This window comes from Pseudorasbora parva, chromosome 4 (genome assembly GCF_024679245.1).
Source record: "Pseudorasbora parva isolate DD20220531a chromosome 4, ASM2467924v1, whole genome shotgun sequence".
Taxonomy (NCBI): domain Eukaryota; kingdom Metazoa; phylum Chordata; class Actinopteri; order Cypriniformes; family Gobionidae; genus Pseudorasbora; species Pseudorasbora parva.
Genome location: NC_090175.1, coordinates 36244419 through 36265671, shown reverse-complemented (window position 1 = coordinate 36265671; position 21253 = coordinate 36244419). Strand labels below are relative to the sequence as shown.

Below are 21253 nucleotides of genomic sequence, written 5' to 3'. Positions count from 1 at the left end.
TGAAGGCATTATAATTGGTTCCAATTATTAAAAAAATAATAATAAAGCAAACATAATAATGCATGAAGCTTATTTTATAAAGGCATTTAACAAAATTTATTTTTGTTGAAACTTACTTATTATTTGAGCTGTAAAGCTCTTTACATACTCCCTAAACAGTGAGTAATTTAATGTTTACATATGCTCTTTTCACCAGTGCCTCATTGTAATCCAGATTTTAAATGGTAGAAAAAGCTACATGAAATATGGCAAATAAGTCCCGCCTTCTAACTTAAAGAGCCAATCACAGATTGTAAAGTCATTGTACACTACTAGGGGTTGAACAACTTCCTAAATTATTAGGAGGCCATGATGGACAGAGGTCAATGGGCAAATTTGGCCAGGATGCCGGGGTTACACCCCTACTCTTTTTCCGAAAGACATCCTGGGATTTTTAATGACCACAGAGAGTCAGGACCTCCGTTTAACGTCTCATCCGAAAGACGGTGCTCTTTGTCAGTATAGTGTCCCCATCGCTATACTGGGGTGTTAGGACCCACACAGACCACAGGGTGAGCGCCCCCTGCTGGCCTCACTAACACCTCTATCAGCAGCTACCTGGTTTTCCCAGTTGGTCTCCCATCCAGGTACTGACCAGGCTCATCCCTGCTTAGCTTCAGTGGGAAACCAGTCTTACAGGGTGATATGGCTGCTGGTGATATATGACACAGCTATGCTCATAAGGTTATTGGTCCTACATAACAGCTTTTGTATCAGTTCTTTTGTCTTATGGTCGTTATAGTTCTCACAGATTCTGCTCATTCTGAATAAGATACAGATAAAGTAGCACAATAAAGATTACATGTATATGAATGCATTAGTAAGTGATGGTGTGTGAAATAATTCTACCTGGCAGCGTCTCTCTACTAATAGAGAAGCTGTAAGTTTTAGTTATCAAAAAATATATGCTAGAACTTTTCAGTTTCTAAGCTATTTTATTGATAAATCCCAGAACTGTGTTGACAATACACATTTCTGCCTACTGAATGGTTTTGTGTGAGGCGTGCGCGATCTCCGCGTGATCAGGCTATGTGTGTGTGTTACAATGCAGTACGCAGTTTAGCGCGATGATTAACTTACATATACAATAAGCGTGCATTCTCCCGATCAGTTTTGAGCATCCAGATGGTAATCAAACATGTCTTGTGGAGAGCTCTCGGAGTATGCATTTATTTGTCATTTTTAACTGTACAAAACAGAGCCTTTGTGTCAGGAAATTGCATATCCTGTTGCGCCCTCTACAGGCCAGCGACTAGTCAACGTCGAGCTTAAAGCGTCATGACTGAGCATTAAGGTCGACTAGTCGGTGCAACCCCAATTCACTACTGCTGCCCTTAGAAGCTCTGGTTGCTATAAAACGTTTGAGGATTCACCACCTCTCTTCCCTGCTTATGACGAGCTAGTGGAGGTTGTGACTCATGTAGTGGCCAAGTTAAATACTTGGTCTATATTCGTTCTATCTTTCAATTACTTTATGATTATGTGGCTGAATGAGCAAGGGATTGGACGATGCCCAGGGTTGAATTGACACTAGCCACTAGACACAAGTTTTGCAGGCATATCAGGCTGACCTGCTTAGGGACCTGAATGAAGGTGAGCAGGTGGGGCCCAACACGATTAAAGAGGCGTGTTGGGCCATGGATTTGTCTATGGGCTACCAAGGAGATGGCCTGTGCCATTGGTCGCTCCATGGCATCTTTGGTGTCTACGGAGAGGCACCTATGGCTAAAACTGTTAGAGATTAAAGAAATAGATATATATTTCCTGATGGGCGCCCCCTGTCGCCTTCTTGGACTCTTCTGCGTCGCAGTCAGCACTGTCATCGAGAGGTTTCAGTGGAGTGCTCTGCAGAGTCTGCTACCTTTACCTTTACCACCATGGAGGTAGCATCCATTGTACAGTAGTTTACAACAAGTTAATTATTCTGCATCCGCCCCAGTTCATTGTGCCGCTGGGATGCTTGCCCCCTCCGAGGAGGATTCGAAGGGAATCTTTTAGGTTGTTCCCTGCCAGTCATCAGCTTCATGGATCAAACATATTTCTCAGTATGCACTCAAGAGACTGATTTCCTCGGTAGTCCTTTTGACAGCATGGAAACTTCTGCCAAATGTGTCTCAGTGGGTCTATGGCAAGCTATAGAAAAGGTATATGTGGGTGGGCCACTAAGGCACAACCATCAAGACCTGCTCCTCATCCTTTCTGACAGTGTCTGCGCAAGTAGGCTCACTGGGGGAAACATATATTTGCATCTCTTTTTTAATATCTTCATGATTTCTTCTAAAGTTCCAAAGCAACTGATACTTGTTGGTCTGAAGAGCAAATTTATCTTCAGCAAGTGCAAGAAACATGTTTGATACCGCACTGTCAGAGAAAGCGTGTTAAATGTGCTATACAAATAATCTTGACACGTCTTAACCAAAAAAGTATCTGTCCTGCAGCGTTTTTTTTTTTTTTTTTTTTTTTTACCACAGTAAAGAATTAAATAGGCCTAACTAAACGAGAATCATGTTTATAATCCCTTGCGAAAATGGGTGAGACATGAGTGAAGATTTGGAAAAAAAAGAGATTCCATGCCCTGTGGAATAGCTATTGGAATATTATAAAATTTGCTGATAATCAGGTGACCAGATCGCAAAGCAGAATACAAAACAGAGAAGAGATTAATTTAGTTAATTTATTTATACACCATGGCCTTCTTGCAGGATGCTTGACTTTGCCGCTGAAGCAGGTGTAGAAGCTGCAGGGGGGCACCCTCTGCAACTAACAGACTGGGGGGCAACTCTCGTGGCCTGGTGGCAGAGGTGTCACGCCGGGGCAGTATAATGCTTAATGGCCTTGACCTTGATGGTTGAGAAAGCGATCTTTGTTGACATCCTGGATCTCTGTACGATTTAGCCATAGGTGGCATTCCTGGACGACCAAGGTAACATTGTTTGGCCAAGGGTCTGTGGTGTGACTTTCGTTGCTCTAAGGGTGAGGTCAGTCACCATCATGGTCAGCAGCTAAAACTGTGCAGCTCATTGAGAGCTTTTGCCTGATGGACATGGAGGATGGCATCCAGGGTGGAGGCTGCCTGTCCAGTGGCATTGTAAGCCTTATCAGCCAGGGCTGCCGTGCTCTTACATGCCTTGGACAGGAGACATGGATGATTCTGCCAGCTGTGGCAGCATTTTGTGGGCACAAGCGCACAGCAGTTGCAAGATCCACCTGTGGAATGTCCATGTACCCCTTGGCAGCCTCACCATTGAGGGTAGTTGAGAGTGGAGGAGGCTGCCAAAGAGGACATGGGGACATCTGTCTCAGCAGGCTCATGGCCCAGGCATGTGAGACAGTGATCATGGCCGTTGGATGAAGACGTCGGATGGAAAGTTTACTTTTAGTTAATGCTTTAGTAACTAAATGTGACTGTCATTTTTATTAGTTTTTTGTGGTTGTTGTTTTATAGTTTTAAATTATTTAATTGTATTTAGTTTCAGTTATTGTAGTACTTCAACTTAAACTAAATGAAAATAAAAAATGTTGCCTTGGCAACAAGCTAAAATAAAATAAGTTTCAGGTGTTTATTAGTTTTAGTTAACTATAATAACCCTCTATCAGTCTATACAAGTATTTCCTTTTTGTTTAATGTTTGGAAATTCATTCTCCAAAAAAACTCTGAATCTGTTATTTTTTGGGATGTACCAGGTCATTCAGCAGAAGAGTGAAGAATGCGATCACATTAAGTTCTTGATTGAGGAGAAGGACTCAGAGGAGGAGGCCTTTTATGAGGACTTGGATGGTTTTGAGGAGAATGGGACTCAAGAGACACGGATCAGTCCATACACCTTCTGCAAGGCTTTCCCATTCCACTTGATGTTTGACAAGGATCTCATGCTTTCGCAGTGTGGAAATGCCATCTTTAGAGTTCTGCCACAGGTTTACCTGCTCAAAAATGGTTGTTTGCAAATATAAAAGTGAGATATTTAAAAAGTATATAAAAAAAGTATGATGGAGTAACATGTCAATTTATGTGTCATCTTCCAGCTGCAGCCTGGCATCTGTAACCTGTCCTCAGTGTTCTCTCTGGTGCGGCCGCACATAGACTTTAGTTTCCATGGTATCCTGTCTCACATCAACACTGTCTTTGTGCTGCGGAGTAAGGTCTGTCTGCCTCAAAACACATTACATACAGTCTGATATATAAACCACCAACAATCATTAACAAAAATGTGGTTAATATTTTATGACACAAGTGTGTTTATCAGTTAGTATGTCACATACTCATATCCAAATACAAGGATTACAATGCATGTTTTAAGAAATATGAAAATTAAAATCTGTTAAAAACTAATTTCTGTTTGTTAATGGTTTTATCTAGGAGGGCCTCCTGAACGTAGAGACTGCTGAGAGTGAAGATGAACTCACAGGAACAGAGATCAGCTGTCTCAGACTGAAGGGTCAGATGATTTCACTTCCTGAGACTGAGAACATCCTTTTTCTGTGCTCACCAAGGTAGATGGAAAAGACTGAAATATTACCAATAAAGCACATTTTGGTAGCTTAAACCAGTGGTTCTCAACTTAATTAGCCATGGGACACACATTTTCCCATGGTCATTAAGCCACGACCCAATTTTTGTAGGAATTTATAATTACCTAATTTCTCTCTCTTAGTTAGATGATGTCAAGGTCTGAATCTGTCTGTGCCCACATACTTTAAAAACTATATAGTGCCAGCTATAATAATCTCTCTCTCTCTCTCTCTCTCTCTCTCTCTTCCGGTGAGGGTGACTGAGGCCCATCGTGTGTGGTGGCGTTGGAGAGCGCTCTTTTCTCTTTTGGGGCTTTTCCCCCTCTTTTGTTTCTTTTCTTTGTTTCTTTTCCCCCTACGTTAAGTGCTATATATTTCTTAATTTTTATATAAAAAAATAAAATAAAAAAAAAGACACACAAGCGGGTTCTGGGTGTCGGTATGGCAGCCGTTCCGGCGATAGGAACGGCCTCCTTATCCCTTCGTAATGGGTGCAGGTGTGTGCCAGAGGCTGGTGTAACAGTTGAAGATTTGTTGGTGGTGGTAGGGCAAAAGGTTGGGTTCGATAATATAATCTCTGGCTCGCGAATGAACAAAGCAATCGTAGTATTTTTGAAAGCTGAAGCGTTAGTGAATGAATTGACTGTAGACGGATTGTGGGTGAAAGAGGCGTTTGTTCCGGTTTCCCCATTGTCAGCCCCAGCTACTAAAATCACTATTTCAAATGTTCCGCCGTTTGTTTCCAATGATGCAATCATGAAAGAACTTTTAAGATTTGGGAAAATTGCAAGCCCCATGAGAATGATACCATTAGGGTGCAAAAACACGGCGTTAAAGCACGTTTTGTCATTTCGACGTCAGATCTTTATGTTCTTAAGCTCCCAAGATCGGCTTCTAGAAGCCTCCTTTCGCGTCAATCATGAAGATAATTCGTATATGGTATACGCGAGCACAGAGACTCTGAAATGTTTTGATTGTGGCGATGTCGGGCATAAGCGCTTCTCGTGCCCGCATAAAGTGCGCGAGGAACCCCAGCCGCCAACGATCGCATCTACCGAGGAATCTAATGGAGAAATACAGGCGATCGAAAGGAAAGACACTGCGCAGATTGATAGAGTAACGGAGGAGGTGAAGGAACAAGAAGAGGTGAGTGGATTTGTTTCTAAAAATGTGAGTGATGAGCAGCCTGGATGTAGTCATGCTGGTGAAAAACCTGCTAGCGCTTGTGGTGCTACGGATACGGTGAAGGAATGCAGTGTACAGGATGTGTTGCAATCTTCTTTAGTGACACAGGCTAGATGTTCAGAAGAAGACTTAGGAGAGGAAATGGATGCTTTATCTCAGAGTACAGAAGATGGTATGAGAGATGAGCAGTGGTCTGAGATGGAAAGAATAAGAGAAAACGATCTTTATACTGTTGAACAAATTAATAGTTTTCTTGATGAAACAAAAGGGAAAACAGGAGTAGAAATTGGTGATTTTTTTCCTGATCTCGAGAAGTTTGTTTCTTCAGTAACTTGGGCCCGAAAAATGAGTAATAATACTGAGCTCTCCCAACAGAAAAGGTTTCGGCTTAAGAAACATATCACATCTGCTAGACAAAAAATTAAAACGGTTGGAAAAGAGCAGCTAACGAGGGGGAAAGTTAAGGATTCATGATGGGTTTCAATTTGTCTTTAATTTTTCTCTGCTGTTTTTTTCTCTCTCTCTTTCTGATGGAGGTCTTACGAGTAGGATCACTAAATGTGAATGGGATGAGGGACATGAGAAAACGTGTATTTCTTTCTGAGATTATTAATTTGAAAGAATTAAATGTTGTCTTCTTACAAGAAACTCACAGTAATCTAGACAATGAAGGTGACTGGGGGCTATGGTGGAGGGGAGAGCACTTTCTAAGCCATGGGAGTAATCTAAGTGCAGGGGTGGCAATCTTGTTTTCTCCTTCTCTCAATCTTAATATTTTGTGGAAAAATGAATTAGAACCTGGAAGACTTTTGATTGTTAGAGCTGAAATTCATAATATGCATTTTATTTTTGTAAATATTTATGCACCAAATTTAGGTATTGAGAGAATAAGGCTGTTTTCAAAATTAGAACAGTTTTTAAGAAAACAACATGATGGAGATTTTGTTGTTCTTGGTGGAGACTGGAACTGCACTTTAGATTTCAAGATGGATAGGAATGGCGAAGAACCACACCCTTTGTCAGCCACCTGCCTTGAAAGAGTGGTAAAAAATCTACACTTGTTAGATGTATGGAGGGAAAATAATCCTTTAGTTGAAGAGTATTCTTGGGTGAGTTTTAGTAATGATAGATTGTCTGCGGCCCGTTTAGACAGGTTCTATCTATCACATGATATGAAGAATAGGATCTTAAATGCAACTATTACCCATGTTCCTTTTTCAGATCACAAACTAATCACAGTTGAATGTAGTCTCACAAAAAAAACCTATAAGAGTTCCTACTGGCATTTTAACACTAAGTTGTTGGAAGATAAGCATTTTTGTGAAAATTTTAATACCTTTTGGGACATTTGGAAGAATGAGAAAGGAAGATATGATGATATTATTCAGTGGTGGGAGATTGGGAAGGTGTTTATTAAGGAGTATTGCCAACAATATTCTTCCCATTCCAACTTGTGTTTAAAAAAAGCAGTGGAGAATTTGGAGCAAGAACTTAAGATTATTGAAGGGAATTTGATTGTAAACGCTGCTTCTAACTTGAAGGATATGTTGACTGAAAAGAAAAACGTCTTGAACTCGATCCTTAATGAAAAAGTTAAAGGAGAGCTTATAAAGAATCGCTATCTAACAAAGAGAGACATTGATGCTCCTACGTCCTTCTTTTTTAATTTAGAACGTAAAACTAAACATGGACAAAAGATGTTGTTTTTAAAAGACGAAAATGGACATCTTGTTTCAGATCCAGAAAGGATGCGAAAAATTGCAGTGGATTTTTACACTGAGTTATATTCTGCTGAATCATTAAATGAGCAATGCAGATATGAACTTTTACGAGATCTTCCTGTGTTATCCTTGGAAAAAAAACAACTTATGGAAGCGCAACTTACCTTTAATGAACTGACCTCAGCTGTAATGGAACTCTCATCAGGTCGAGCACCAGGAATTGATGGACTTCCTGCCGAATTTTATAAACGATTTTGGACTATTATTGGCAATGATTTTTTTGAAGTTGCTCAAAAATGCATAAGTGAAGGATGCCTAACAAGAAGTTGTCAGCGTGCCACTTTAACATTGCTCCCAAAAAAAGGGGATCTGACATTACTGAAAAATTGGAGACCCATAGCACTCTTATGTTCAGAATATAAAATTCTTTCTAAGTGTCTTGCTAAAAGGTTGAATGATGTAGTGCATGAAATTATTCAAACAGATCAATCTTATTGTGTAAAGGGCAGATCTATTGCAGATAATTTACATCTGATGCGGGATCTTTATGATTATGCTGTTTATAATAATGTTGATGTGGGGTTTTTGTCAATGGACCAAGAGAAGGCCTTTGATAGAGTCGACCATAGGTTCCTATTTGAGACTCTTAAGGCCTTTGGCTTTGGTAATAATTTAATTTCATGTATAAAGATGCTTTATAATGAGGCAACTTGCTTAATCAAAATAGGTGGTGCTCTCAGTGTCCCCATAAAGGTTCAGAGGGGTATCAGGCAAGGTTGCCCCATTTCAGGGCAGCTTTATAGCATTGCTCTTGAGCCTTTGCTCTGTAAATTAAGAAGAGAATTAATGGGACTGCAAATCAGAGAAATAGATTTTTCCCAGTCAATTAAATTGTCTGCATATGCGGATGACCTTACGGTTTTAATAAGAGGCAATCAAGATGTTAATGTTGTAAAAGAATGTTTAGAAACTTACGAAAAGGCGGCATCTGCAAAAGTTAATTGGGGCAAAAGTGTGGCTTTATGGTGTGGACATGACAATAATGGTCCTCTTCTTCCTGGTGGGTTGAAATGGGGAAGAGAAGGTTTTAAATATTTAGGGCTGTTTTTAGGATCTGAAGAATATAGGAAACAGAACTGGGAGGGACTAGTGGAGAAAACATGTGCTCAGTTGTCTCGATGGAAGTGGTTGCTCCTCCAGCTATCCTATAGGGGTAGGGTTCTGGTCTGTAACAATCTTATTGCTGCTACTTTGTGGCACAAGATGATGATTTTAGAACCTCCTGAAGAACTGATAATGGACATTCAAAAGCAACTAGTTGATTTTTTTTGGACTGGGCATCATTGGTTAAAAGCACCAGTACTTTATCTGCCCAGGATGGAGGGAGGTCAAGGACTCATTGACATCAGATCCAGAATTAAAGCTTTCAGACTTCGGACTGCTCAAAGATTCCTGTATGGTGAAGATGTGAGCTGGTTCGGGGTAGCCTGTGGCCTCCTGAGAAGAACAGGGAAAATGGGATTTGATCGTCAGCTGTTCTTAATGGACATTAATAAGCTGGACCTAACTGGTCTGTCACCATTCTACAAGTCAATACTGAGAGCGTGGACTCTTTTAAAAATTGGCAGAGACCTTAATGGTGAAGAGAGTCAGTGGCTACTGGAAGAACCCTTGATCTTTAATCCAAAAATTGATTTGGATGTGTTGAAATCAACTACTGTGAGGAATGCTTTGTTGTCTGCAAGTATTGTAAAAATCGGACATCTATTGACTGAAGATGGATGGATTTCAGCAGAGACTCTGGCTACCAAGCTGGGTCTAAGATCAGTCCGAGTTATGCAGAGGCTGTTGAACCACATATGTGAGTATATACCCTCGGACTATAGAGACTCTTTATTTTTACACCAAAAAGGAAACGTTGTTTCTTCTTTCCCTGAACTGGACATTGCAGCTGCAACTGGCTTATGGCAAGAAACTGAAGGTGGTATCCTTTCTTTCAAGACACCTCAACTGGGGCATTTCAGAGACATTGGGAAAAAAGCAACTTACATTTTGTGTGTAAAAGTTATCCATCTTCATGTTCTTGAAACCGTAAAGGAGTCTAAATGGCTGGAGTTTTTTGGACCTGACCATTCCCCGAAAGGTAGCTGGAGGTCCTTGTACAAGCCCCCCATTGAGAAAAGGTCTGGAGATCTGCAATGGCGCGTTGTGCATGGAATCATAGCTACAAACAGATACAGAGCACATTTTGATCCACTAGCAGGGATAGGTTGTCCTTTTTGTGATCAACAGGAAACAGTTTTTCATTTATTTGTTAGTTGTAGTAGATTATTGCCTCTTTTTGAAATTCTTGGTGGATGGTGTCAGACTTTAGGGGAAGTTCTCACACCTGAATTGTATATCTATGGACCTAAATATAAACGCAGCAAGAGAGAGACTTATCACCTACTCAATTTTATCTTTGGACAAGCAAAGTTAGCTGTTTGGCTGTCCCGTAAAAGTAAAATAGGTGGTGTGGGGCAAACTGATGTGGTACTGATTTATGAAGGTTTGATGAAGTCACGGTTAAGAATAGAATTTGAATATTATCGACTGAATGAGAATATTGAAGAGTTCAAGTTTAAGTGGGCTATAAATAACTGTATTTGCGATGTTGACTGTGATGGTAATTTACAAACCTATGTATGATAACGTTTGGGTGTTTTGTAATTTTATTTCATGTTCTGTGATGGCTAAATTAATTGATTGAACATTGTTTTAAAAAAAAAAAAAAAAAAAGTTTTTTGTAATTAAAGTTGTTCAAAAGTCTCTCTCTCTCTCTCTCTCTCTCTCTCTCTCTCTCTCTCTCTCTCTCTCTCTCTCTCTCTCTCTCTCTCTCTCTCTCTCTCTCTCTCTCTCTCTCTCTCTCTCTCTCTCTCTCTCTCTCTCTCTCTCTCGTTACATTATTTATTTATTTATTGGTTCTTTTTAGAACATTTTACGATGTTGCATGCCCATAGTTGCTTTCACGTTTTATTTATAATGTGATATAAAAAGTGGTGTACAGTGTGCACCAGTGCATTTGCTTGTGCAATTGGGGAATGCACGCTACAAGCACAGAATAACGGCTGACAGGACTGGAAAGTATAATGACACATATATAGCCTGACAACATCTCATCTGACCACAGATACTGAATCAGGACAGTGTGTTTTTTTTTTTTTCTGACAAAAGCATCAACAGCCTTTTACATCTTTCAAAAAAGTCTTGCATCAAAAAAACTGAATTTTGTTTGTTTGTTGTTGTTGTTTCTTTGACTGCACACTCCATGACCCACTCAAAACTCACTTTTAGATTGCGAGCCATAGTTGTATTAATTCAGATTTTAAAATCATTCTTCTGCTCTCAACATGAACTTGAAGATGGACAGTACACGGCAAAATGTGGTAACAGTTTTTACAATTGTGACTTATTTCTACTTGATTTATACATTTAATGCAGATTTTATGAAGGAAATATAGCTGGATTAACAAGTAGTACTGAGTGTAATATCAGTACTACTTGTTAGAGAATAAGTACAGTCCATTGCCTCCTAAATCAATGGTCAGCAATGTACAGCAGTTAGGCCAGTATCTAATAAAATGTTCACGTCCCAGGTTTTCTGTAGGCCTCTTATAAGCTAAATCCTACTAAAAGGTTTTATATAAGGTTTTTTTGTAAGGTTTTTTATTTTATTTATTTTTTTACTATGTGTTCTAGTATCTTATTTCACAATGCCTGTCTGAGATGAGGTGAGGCCACTTTTAGTTGAGCAGGTCACTCGGTTCAGGCACTCTTCACTGGCAAAGCACAGCTACTATAATAATCCTTCCCACTGGTTTAGATTGAATCATCTGCTGTTGTTTTTTTTTATTTAGAAACTACAATAATCCCCATGGCATGAATACAGAGGCTTTGATACATTATTATAAGATATGCGTTGAACTGATTATGCCTTGAACTGTTATATTGGGCTATACAGTATTTTAAGTATTTTAAGTATTTTAATATATATTGTTATATTTTTTGAACACAGGGTTTTTGGAGAACTACTTCATTTACTTTGTGATCATTTATGGGCTTAATCAATTGTTTTGTCATTTGTCTATGTCAGTGTAATGAATCTGGATGACCTTACGAGGAGAGGTCTGTACCTGAGTGACATTCCTCTTCATGACGCCACCCGTGACCTTGTGTTACTGGGGGAGCAGTTTCGTGAAGAGTACAAGTTGACCCAGGAGCTGGAGATTCTGACTGATCGCCTGCAGCACACACTCCGAGCCCTGGAGGATGAGAAGAAGAAGACAGACAGGTCAGTCTATGGCAGATTTTTTTATTTGCATACAGTAGTGAACAAAAATGATGTCCAGTTGGCATACCATTTTAGGGTTATGTATCAAACCTGAGAAGGGAACGAGATCCTGTGTCGGTTTTTGCTAAGAAAAATGCTCCAAACCGACCATGCTCAACTATTTCTAATACTGGGATTCCTTCATTAGATCAGTCCAAGCCACAGCTATAGGAAAGCCCCTCGGAGCAGAGCTACCAGGGGAGACTTTAGACATAGCCTCAGCTAAGTCCATAGCACTATATCTAGCAAACAAACCAGGCAATAGATTAAAAAAGGACCTTTTTACTGGGATGTAACAGACCTTTGTGTTTTGTATCACTAGTGCAGTGTCTGTTCTCGGAGCATATGAGCCCTACCTTTGTGAACCCTTCTCTAGACTCCTGCCTTTATTAGGTATTTAATGTCGCCCAGCCTCCAACTTTGCAGAAATCTGCTAAAGAGGTGCCATGCACTAATGCCCATGAGGAGGCAGCACTTCTTGTGCGGTGTGCTCTAACTCCGAAGGGGCACAGGATTCCTTGAGTTTGCTACACCAAGGCAGTGGCATCCACTATCCAGGGGCCCAACCTCTTTTTGGAGACAGCCTTTCCTTTTCCTAGACAAAAATCTGCTCTGAGCTCCTAAAGCTCTGTGTGTGGTCCACGTAGATGCGCTGGGCAGGAATGGGACACAGCAACGCAAGGACAAGAGTCTGCCTCCTCCAGGGGCAGCACTTAAATTCTCACCACCTGGTCCTGAAAAGGAGTGTTTGGAACTTTGGGCACATATCAAAGCTAGGTCTCAGGACTATGTGAGAATCTGCTGGCCCAAATTCCAGGCACATTTCGCTGACAAAAAAATGCCTGCAGGCCCATATGTGCCATATGGTGCCCCGTCCCTGAAAAAGAAGGTCCTTTCTCAGGGGAATCTGTCAGGGAAGGGATGTTTTGAGGAGCATCATGTCCAAGAACCAAGTCCGGATGTGCCTGTAGGGCGTAACCATCAAGGGGGAAATGCTCGTGAGGATGGATTTCTGGTTTAGCATCTTAAACGGAAGCTTGTGAAGGGCCCAGTTCAAGGCACGCAAATCCAAGATCGCCCACTGCCTTTCTTGGGTACAATAAAGTATGGGCTGTAAAACACTGGCTTTATCTAGGCTGGCGGGACCGATTCTATTGTTTCCTTAGTTAGGAGTGGGAATCTTTTAGAATCTCAAGATTCGATTTAAATCAATTCTTGGGTCAAAATTTAATTATTGCATGGATTTGATTTTAGATTTGATCCTAAAGTTTTTTTAAAAATTTTATTTCATTTATTGTCCATGAAGCACTGTGCCCCTCTAATGTATTGATATTAAATACAACTCATTTGGGGAATTAAACTTTAAATGACATTTTGTGAATTATAATTGTTCAATCTTGGGTTATTATTGTTTTACTTCATTAATCAATTTATATCTAATAACTATTTTATTGACCTTTTTATTTTTTTAGGATACTGGTAATACTAGTTCCCTTTCAGTCAGTACACTACAAGTTATGTCAGTACTGACGAAATGGGGGTTTAGAAAGCCAGCTGCTTTCAATCTCAATCAAAATGATCCAATGACATGGGTCTGCGGAATTTGCCTAATGCAACTCCGCCACACTGCGTGGGTATAAACGGCGTTGCATAGCAGTCACGCATGTATGTTTCTGCTTCGGAGCAGAGTTCAACTTGCCTTCCTTAGCGATCCTTCTCTTCAAGACGAGTGTCTCCCCAGAGTGTTGGTGATACGGTGCATTCCATCAGGTTCCGCATTCCTGTCGGTCTGTGCAGTGATCTGTGCAGGTCTGTGTGTTCTCTAGGGCTGTCCTCGACTAAGGATTTAGACATTCGAATCAGAATTGTCGAATCTCTCTATGGTCGACCGATAGTCGAATCATCTATGTGTGTGTGAATGGGTTGGGAGGGGCACGACACTTGTCAGCAGAAGGGTAAAACTATTTTTATTTTCCTTTACACACTGCACACAGCAACAACTTTTAATAAAGCGACCAAAACTACCTGCCAACTGACAGACGAACTGACAATGGCTTTCTTATTTAGGTTTAGATAGCCTAAAAGGTAATGTGGTGGATAAACATTCATAAACCGTTTTCTCATAACATGTTAAAGCCGCGATCGAAATACAGAACATCACACAAAAATATAAAAGAACATTTTGATAAATCAACCTAAAAAAAATACCTGCCTAGAGAGGAAAAGAACACTTAGTGCGTTTACATGCACTTTCTTAAGCCGATTGTGCCTAAAGGGGGTGAAGGACGTGAAGCTCAGCCTCTCGCCTCAGGATCTCACACCGCCACCTGACGCACACATTATATACACGCAAGCTCAATTTTGAATTGACTGACAGAAGAGCTGCACGATGAGTGTATCTTGTAGCACAGGGTTAAATCAGTATGTACATTGACTATTTGAAGGAAATATAATATAAATTTTATATAAAACCTTGAAAAAGCGCTCTGTGGTGCGGCAGGCTCTGTGGCACAGACAGGCGCTGAATGCTGCCGCCGGTGTGTGAACATTCATTAAACGTGTTCGAATTTTAAAGGTGCGGTGCGAAGCTCAGCGCACTTAAAGGGGTTGCACACCAGATGCTCAGCTCAGCGCCGCGATGTCTTTAAAATATTGAGCACCCCTATATTGCCAAAATGGTATGATCCTTGTTTCATAACACCCACGAAGATTCGACCGTAAGATCGGTGGTCTAATCAGGCTCCGCATATCGATGCATCGAATCTTTGACTATTCGGGGTCACCCCTAGTGTTTTCCCTGGGTATCTCAGCACTCTGCCTGAGTAAAACTCCTCACAAAGAGCTGCACGTAGCACATATTTTTAAAGATGTCTCCATTCCTGGGTGTGGTCGACAGGTTAGTCTGCTTGATGGGCATGAGCGCTGCTTGGTATGCTTGGGCTTAGTGCATGCTGACCGGGCGTTCATGGATGCGTCATGTTCTCACTGCAGGAACATGACCATCACAGTGTTGAGATCGAGACTGGGTGAACTCCGTGCTGGAGGGAGAGTCCCCTCTACCACACCCCAATCTGAGGTCTTTACGCGAGGCTCCACTTTGGCTGGTGGTCAGGGTGATCTGAAGGTAATGGTGTGGAGCAACCCAACGCAACGTATCTGGGGGCGGCCCACGCCGAGCTCACCGCCAGCCTCCATTGCCTTTCTTTCCTGAGGTGCATGAAGAGGTGTCAAAGTCGTTGAAGGCTCCCATGTCTTATCGCGACTGCCCGGCAGCCGCTTCCACATTCACTGTGCTCGATGGGGGCGTGGCTAGAGGGTATACTGGGGTTCCCTCCGTGGAGCGTTCTGTTGCAATGCAGCTGTGTCCACAGAGCGCCACTGCGTGGCGACCCTAAGCACCCCTCCAAAGCCATCCACACAGTGGGGTGGGGTTGCATTAGGCAAATTCCGCAGACCCATGACATTTTTTATGTCATTGTATCATTTTGATTGAGATTGAAGGCAGCTGGCTTTCTAAGCGAAACCCCCATTTTGTAATGTAACATCTCTGTTCCCTTCATTCAGGGAACGAGGGTTACATACGTAACCGAGACGTTATATTGTATAAATTAGATTTATTGGGACAGTTTTGCCATCTATGTTTATTATATTGTGTTTTTAGGTGGCTTGTTTTGCTTTTTTGTAATATCTGGCAACCCTTCACCGGAGCTTTAATGAAGAGAGGGAAAAGTTCATATAAGAGTAGAAGAAGAGCAGAAGTATGCAAACTGAACAGCAATTACTGTGAGTGGAGTTATTTAAGAGTTTTAATTGTACAAACCTTGTATCAGCATTATTATTTTACTTAAACCCAATGCAGACTGAATGTGATGATAACCAAGGTAACATTTCGAGCAATGCTGGGCAATGCTGCCCAACCAGGTGAGACCAAGAAACATATCAAAGCTGGGTCTCAGGACGACGTGAGAATCTGCTGGCCCAAATTGGAGGCATGTTTCACTGACCAAAAAAATGTCTGCAGTGTCTGCAGAGTCCTGAAAAAAGAAGCCAAAGCGCTTCGATCACCCCCAGGTGGCTGGATGCAGTATATGTCATATATCCATGAAATATAATGAGTCATACCTTGATGTCGTGGCTCCACTTTGCGCTCACTACTGCGCAGACTCGGGCTCCAAGTTGCTATTGCGCAGACTCAAGACTGACGATGGCAGCACCATTTTTGGACACTGGCAGCTTTACTTGCTTCAATGGAAGATTGAAGCTTTTCTTGCTTCAATGGAGTGTTTATGCACGTCTTTGTGCGTTTAACAGTCTATGGGTGAGACACACAACCGATCTAAATTATTGCCCACTCTCAATGAGAAAGTGCCCAAGCAACATTGCTCAAAAAGCTGCCCCGTGTATTATCTTGAGACCGTTGCTCCTCAGCCTTTCATCAAAATGTATGATTATCAGCTAGTTCCGATCAGTGGTCGACCTTTTGGAGTAAATGTCGACACATTTAATACGTGCTGTTGCATTCTCAATATTTAGTAATTTAGACTTGGATACAGGATAAGTTAATTTGCTTTTACAAGCAGGTACTGTCTGTTACCACAGCAGCACGTCCACGATGAACGTGCATCTCATGCTTAAACAAAACAGTTTTAGCTGTGCTGCCATTCTGGATTGCAGACTGTAAGTCATTTTTGCTTATTAGTATAGTTGAATTTTATTATCAAATGTCAGCAGCAAAGACAAAGTGAGATTAAATGCATGGTGTATTTGTATTGTTTTACATATTTAATTAGGCTTGCATAATATTCTGATTTTGTATTTTAATGTCTTTATTTATTTTGAGGAATACCAAATCTGTTTTTGTGCAAGCAAGATGAGTAAATGCACGCTCCCATTTAGTCTAGAACTACAATGACGTGTTTACACAGCACACATACCTCTGTAATCATTCCTGATTTCTCACAAATAAATTGGAAAATGATATGAAAAAGTAATGTTACTTTACTTATTACTTGAAAAAGTAATCTGATTACATAGCTCACATAACTTGTAATGCGTTACCCCAACAATGATTATGAGATTAACTGATTTTTTATGTAGTCTCGGGCTACAGTATCTCATACATCATACTTAACCCTCCATGGGATGCATTATGTTTTAACCATGAAATATTTTTTTCAAATAAGTTTTTATTACATAGCTTCAATCATACAAACCAAAAAAGTACTTAGGGAATTTGGGGGATTTTCTAAATCTATAAATGTATATAAGGGGGTACTTGGTAAATGTGGCAATACTGTACCACAAGGGAAAATGGTAAAAAAAAAAAAAAAAAAAAAAAAAAAAACCTTTCTTTCCTATTTAATTTTAGAAATGTATAGATTTATAAACTTAAGATTCATGTAAACCGAAAATAAGTAGATCCCTATTATTTATATATTTTCTCAATTTACAGCAAAACTATGTTAGACAAAGTTGATTTGTGAATAAAAAATGTCTAATTTAATTATCAAAGATGCTGCAAAAAAATTCCCCTTTGAGATGAGGTGTTTCGAAATTAGGTTAATAGAGCAATTTCTCTAGCATTTCAAAATGTGTCTTCCGTGTGAGGGTGACAGTGGGGAAGTTTTGGAGGGGCATTCAAATGTCATTTGACTTGAAAACAGAACAGCATAGGCCTGCCTTTTTAAAGCTACACTGTGCCACTTTTTTAGTTTATTCTAAGCTAAAAACATTAAGTTCTTTCAAAAATATATGTGCTCATTAATGTATATTTACTTCTTTCAAGTAATAAAGTATTCTCGTAAGTTTATAATATGCCATTGAAAATACATACTGGTGAGGGGTTCGAATGCTGGTCGCCATGTTGCCCCTCCATCTTGAAAGTACATTAGCCAAAGAGGGACATACCCGTAAATTCAAGCTTCGCCTTTCGCGTTTTAACACTCGATGGCACCGTGTCGAATGTGAAGAGGGGGATTACCATGTTAACCTTGGACTAAATCAGCCACCGTAGGAATTAAAACGAAATCAGAATTGAGAAGAACAGAAACTAATATTCACTTGGTGGTCATATACCTTTACACCGCTAGATGGGGGAAAATATCACACAGTGTAGCTTTAAGTCCCATAGTGCAAATCATTTTTTTTTCTTTCAGAATAACAAGGCAATGAGTAGAAATGTATTGTTACCATTTGGCAACGCTGCACCATTAAGCTTTAAATGTAATACAGTATAGTGTTACATTTCTGTCAACATTCTTCCCTTTCCGTCACTAAAGGAAGACCTTTGAGAGTTTGTGTGGCATTTACAGTGTTCTGTTTTTCCCGATAAATAAAATAAGCCTCATCTCCTCCTCTGCATGCATTAACTTTGTACAGTAATCTGTAAATTACATTACATGTCAATCAGACCATCTCTTCCTGTCTAAATTGGTGGTTACACAAGGCAAGCTGGAAATAGGCTGTAGTATTATCCGAGACCATGTGTGAGGACCTAGATCCAAAGCAACACACTGAGTAATGCAACAAAGGTCACTTTTAGATCTAATGACTAAGGCACTACTCCAGATGGCACCCTAAGCCCTTACAGTCCTGCTTCAAGTCTATTGTTTGTTGATACAATGCCACACAAACTGTCACAAGGCTATAATGACACACAAAAAAACATGAAATTGGTTTTACTTTGTTTCCCCCGCGTACAGTTTTTTAAAGATGGCTGTCTCTCTTTTCCTGCTTGGAAAATGAGGCTGTATTTGCACTCTCTGTGGGGAGCCTGTCTGCAAACTCTGTGTTTGTTTATTAAATCTGGTTGAGAACCTTGAACATCACCAGAGACCCTCTCTCTCATCCACACACACAATAAATACCAGCTGGAGCTACGCAAATGCCTGTGTTCTAGTCAGAATTTAAAACATGATTGTTCCTAAGTATGGTTTAGAAGCTTGTTTTTTCATTTTTGTTGCAAATGAAAATCTATGTGTAAGAATTACTATGAGTAGCTAAAGTGGGGTTATGACTTCTAACTAAGCATACTTTTTTTCACAATACAACATTCCAAATGTGTCAATAGCGTTGGATGCACATGCATTTCTTGGAAACCTGGATGTTTGTGACTCTGTTGATAACAGGTGTACAAATGGGCCGTATTCTGAATGTGCTGAATAGTGCAGCCTTATCTTCACTAGCAGGCGTCCTGCACTAAAACTTGTGCAGTTGGTCAATTTAGGACACTGAGTTATGACTGTCATTTTCGGTTTATGTGTATGATTTTAGGACACAGTTTTTATGTGCAAATGAAGTAGGTCTCGCCTCAGAAAATTGGTGTTTTTTGTTGTACAGTTGAGACCTCATAAAAAATTCAGCTTTGCCTTCACAGATATAAATTACATTGGAATTGGAATTAAAATATTGAAATAAAAAGAGTTATTTAAAATTGTATTAATATTACACAATATTACTGCTTTTGCTATGTTTGATCAAATAAATGCCACTGTGGTGAGCACAAATTCTTAAATAAATAAATACATATTTATAAAGAGCCTGCAATATTCATTTCATATCTATTTTCTATCATGTATAACAAAGCTCTAAAATGCTTTCTGATCACAGAGGTTAATATTTGTGTTTTCCCATTGGCAGTATGAAATAAGAACAGAACAGATGGATGCATGTCTAAATGTAGTGAGCCAATACTCTAACAGCTCTGTGGATAATTAGCACTCAACCTTTAGGGAAAGTACAGTGTCTAAAAGAATGAAGTGATGCATATAATTCTATGGTCAGCTGAAGTGAATTTCACAAAAGGATTCATTTTGTGTTAGATTAAATAATTTAAGTCTTTTTAACAACCTTTTTTTTAACAAACCAAAGTAAACAACTGTAATGCTTTGGATGACTATGCAAAATTAAATTGTAACTATATTACTCAAAATGAAAATCTGTTGTTCAATCTGTGACATTGAATTCAATGAACATTTGTGTGTTATTTTTTTGAAGAGTGCACATGAAAATAATGATATTTCTTTGTTTCAGGTTGCTGTATTCGGTTCTGCCTCCGTCTGTAGCGAATGAACTGAGGCATAAGCGGCCTGTGCCTGCAAAACGATACGACAACGTGACAATTCTTTTCAGTGGCATTGTTGGGTTCAATGCGTTCTGCAGCAAACATGCATCAGCAGAGGGAGCCATTAAAATTGTAAACCTGCTCAACGACATCTACACCAGATTTGACATCCTCACTGATTCTCGGAAAAACCCTTATGTGTATAAGGTGAGTCAATTTTAAACTGTAAATTGAATCTCTTTATATGTGTGTTTTTGGTTTAGTGGAACAGCTGTGAAGAAAATAAAATATTTATTATTACTGAAATGCTTCAGAATTGATAGACATAATATCTTTATAACCATACTCACAGACATAAACAAATATATTTGTGGCCACATCCAGAGATATTCAGCACACAAAAGACACAACTCTGTATGATTGTGACATGCCTGAAAATATCTTGACAAAAAATGGTCCTAGGTACATGGATAACTTTGTGTGAGTGTGCTTATGAGAAGGCAAGCTAGCCACAATGTAAAGCATTATTACTTGCAAGGTAAAAAAAAATCTAAATCTAATTTCAGTGTCACTTTTAGAAAACTTTCTGTAATAAAGGTGTCACTTTCAACAAAAGTAAATAAACCTACCAGCTACAAAGTTCAAAGACAAAACATATTTTATAAGTCTTATGATATGTAGTTTTATCTTTTATGATGTACCTAATTAGATCAATAAATGAATGAGTATATTTAGAGCAGAGAGCAGAAGCTTATTTTTAAGTCAATTGCTAGATTGAATCATCTTAAGTGTTTTAATATATATATATATATATATATATATATATATATATATATATATATATATATATATATATATATATATATATATATATATATATATATATATATATATATATATATATATATATATATCATTATTATTATTTGAACCTTGCTTTAGGCAACCCAGAGCACGTTTACAATTCACATTCCTCTGAGTAATTTTTCTTGGATAAAAGAGAGGCACATGGAATTTACTAATTTATTCACTAGAGACGTATGCAATTGGTAATTAGGAAATATTAATCAAACAACATTACTGATATATTGTTCTTTGTTTAATGTTACAGAAACTGTATGGTGAATTATAATTACAGGCCTGCTTCTTATTTAAATTCCAACCACAGCAAACCATTTTAGTAACCAAATTTGAGTGTCCCTACTACAAATCTTGCATGTACCATACAGTGGGGCAAAAAAGTATTTAGTTAGCCACCAATTGTGCAAGTTCTCCCACTTGAAAATATGAAAGAGGCCTGTAATTTTAAAAACTTCAGCTCTGCAGCACATTTTGCATTTTTTTTTGAGAATTAGGAATATCTTAAGT

General features: G+C 39.3%; 1 protein-coding gene and 1 pseudogene across 1 annotated transcript in view; one reads left to right on the top strand and one right to left on the bottom strand.

The window, feature by feature from the left end:
• Window positions 1–21253, top strand: part of gucy1b1 (guanylate cyclase 1 soluble subunit beta 1) — a 57750-nt gene that overhangs the window by 5575 nt on the left and 30922 nt on the right. The window contains exons 6-10 of the mRNA XM_067441646.1: window positions 3724–3954; window positions 4063–4179; window positions 4397–4530; window positions 11587–11784; window positions 19855–20092. Coding sequence (XP_067297747.1) covers window positions 3724–3954; window positions 4063–4179; window positions 4397–4530; window positions 11587–11784; window positions 19855–20092 — 918 coding nt within the window. The remainder of the gene's footprint in view (window positions 1–3723; window positions 3955–4062; window positions 4180–4396; window positions 4531–11586; window positions 11785–19854; window positions 20093–21253) is intronic.
• On the bottom strand, window positions 585–696 carry LOC137074218 (5S ribosomal RNA; annotated as a pseudogene).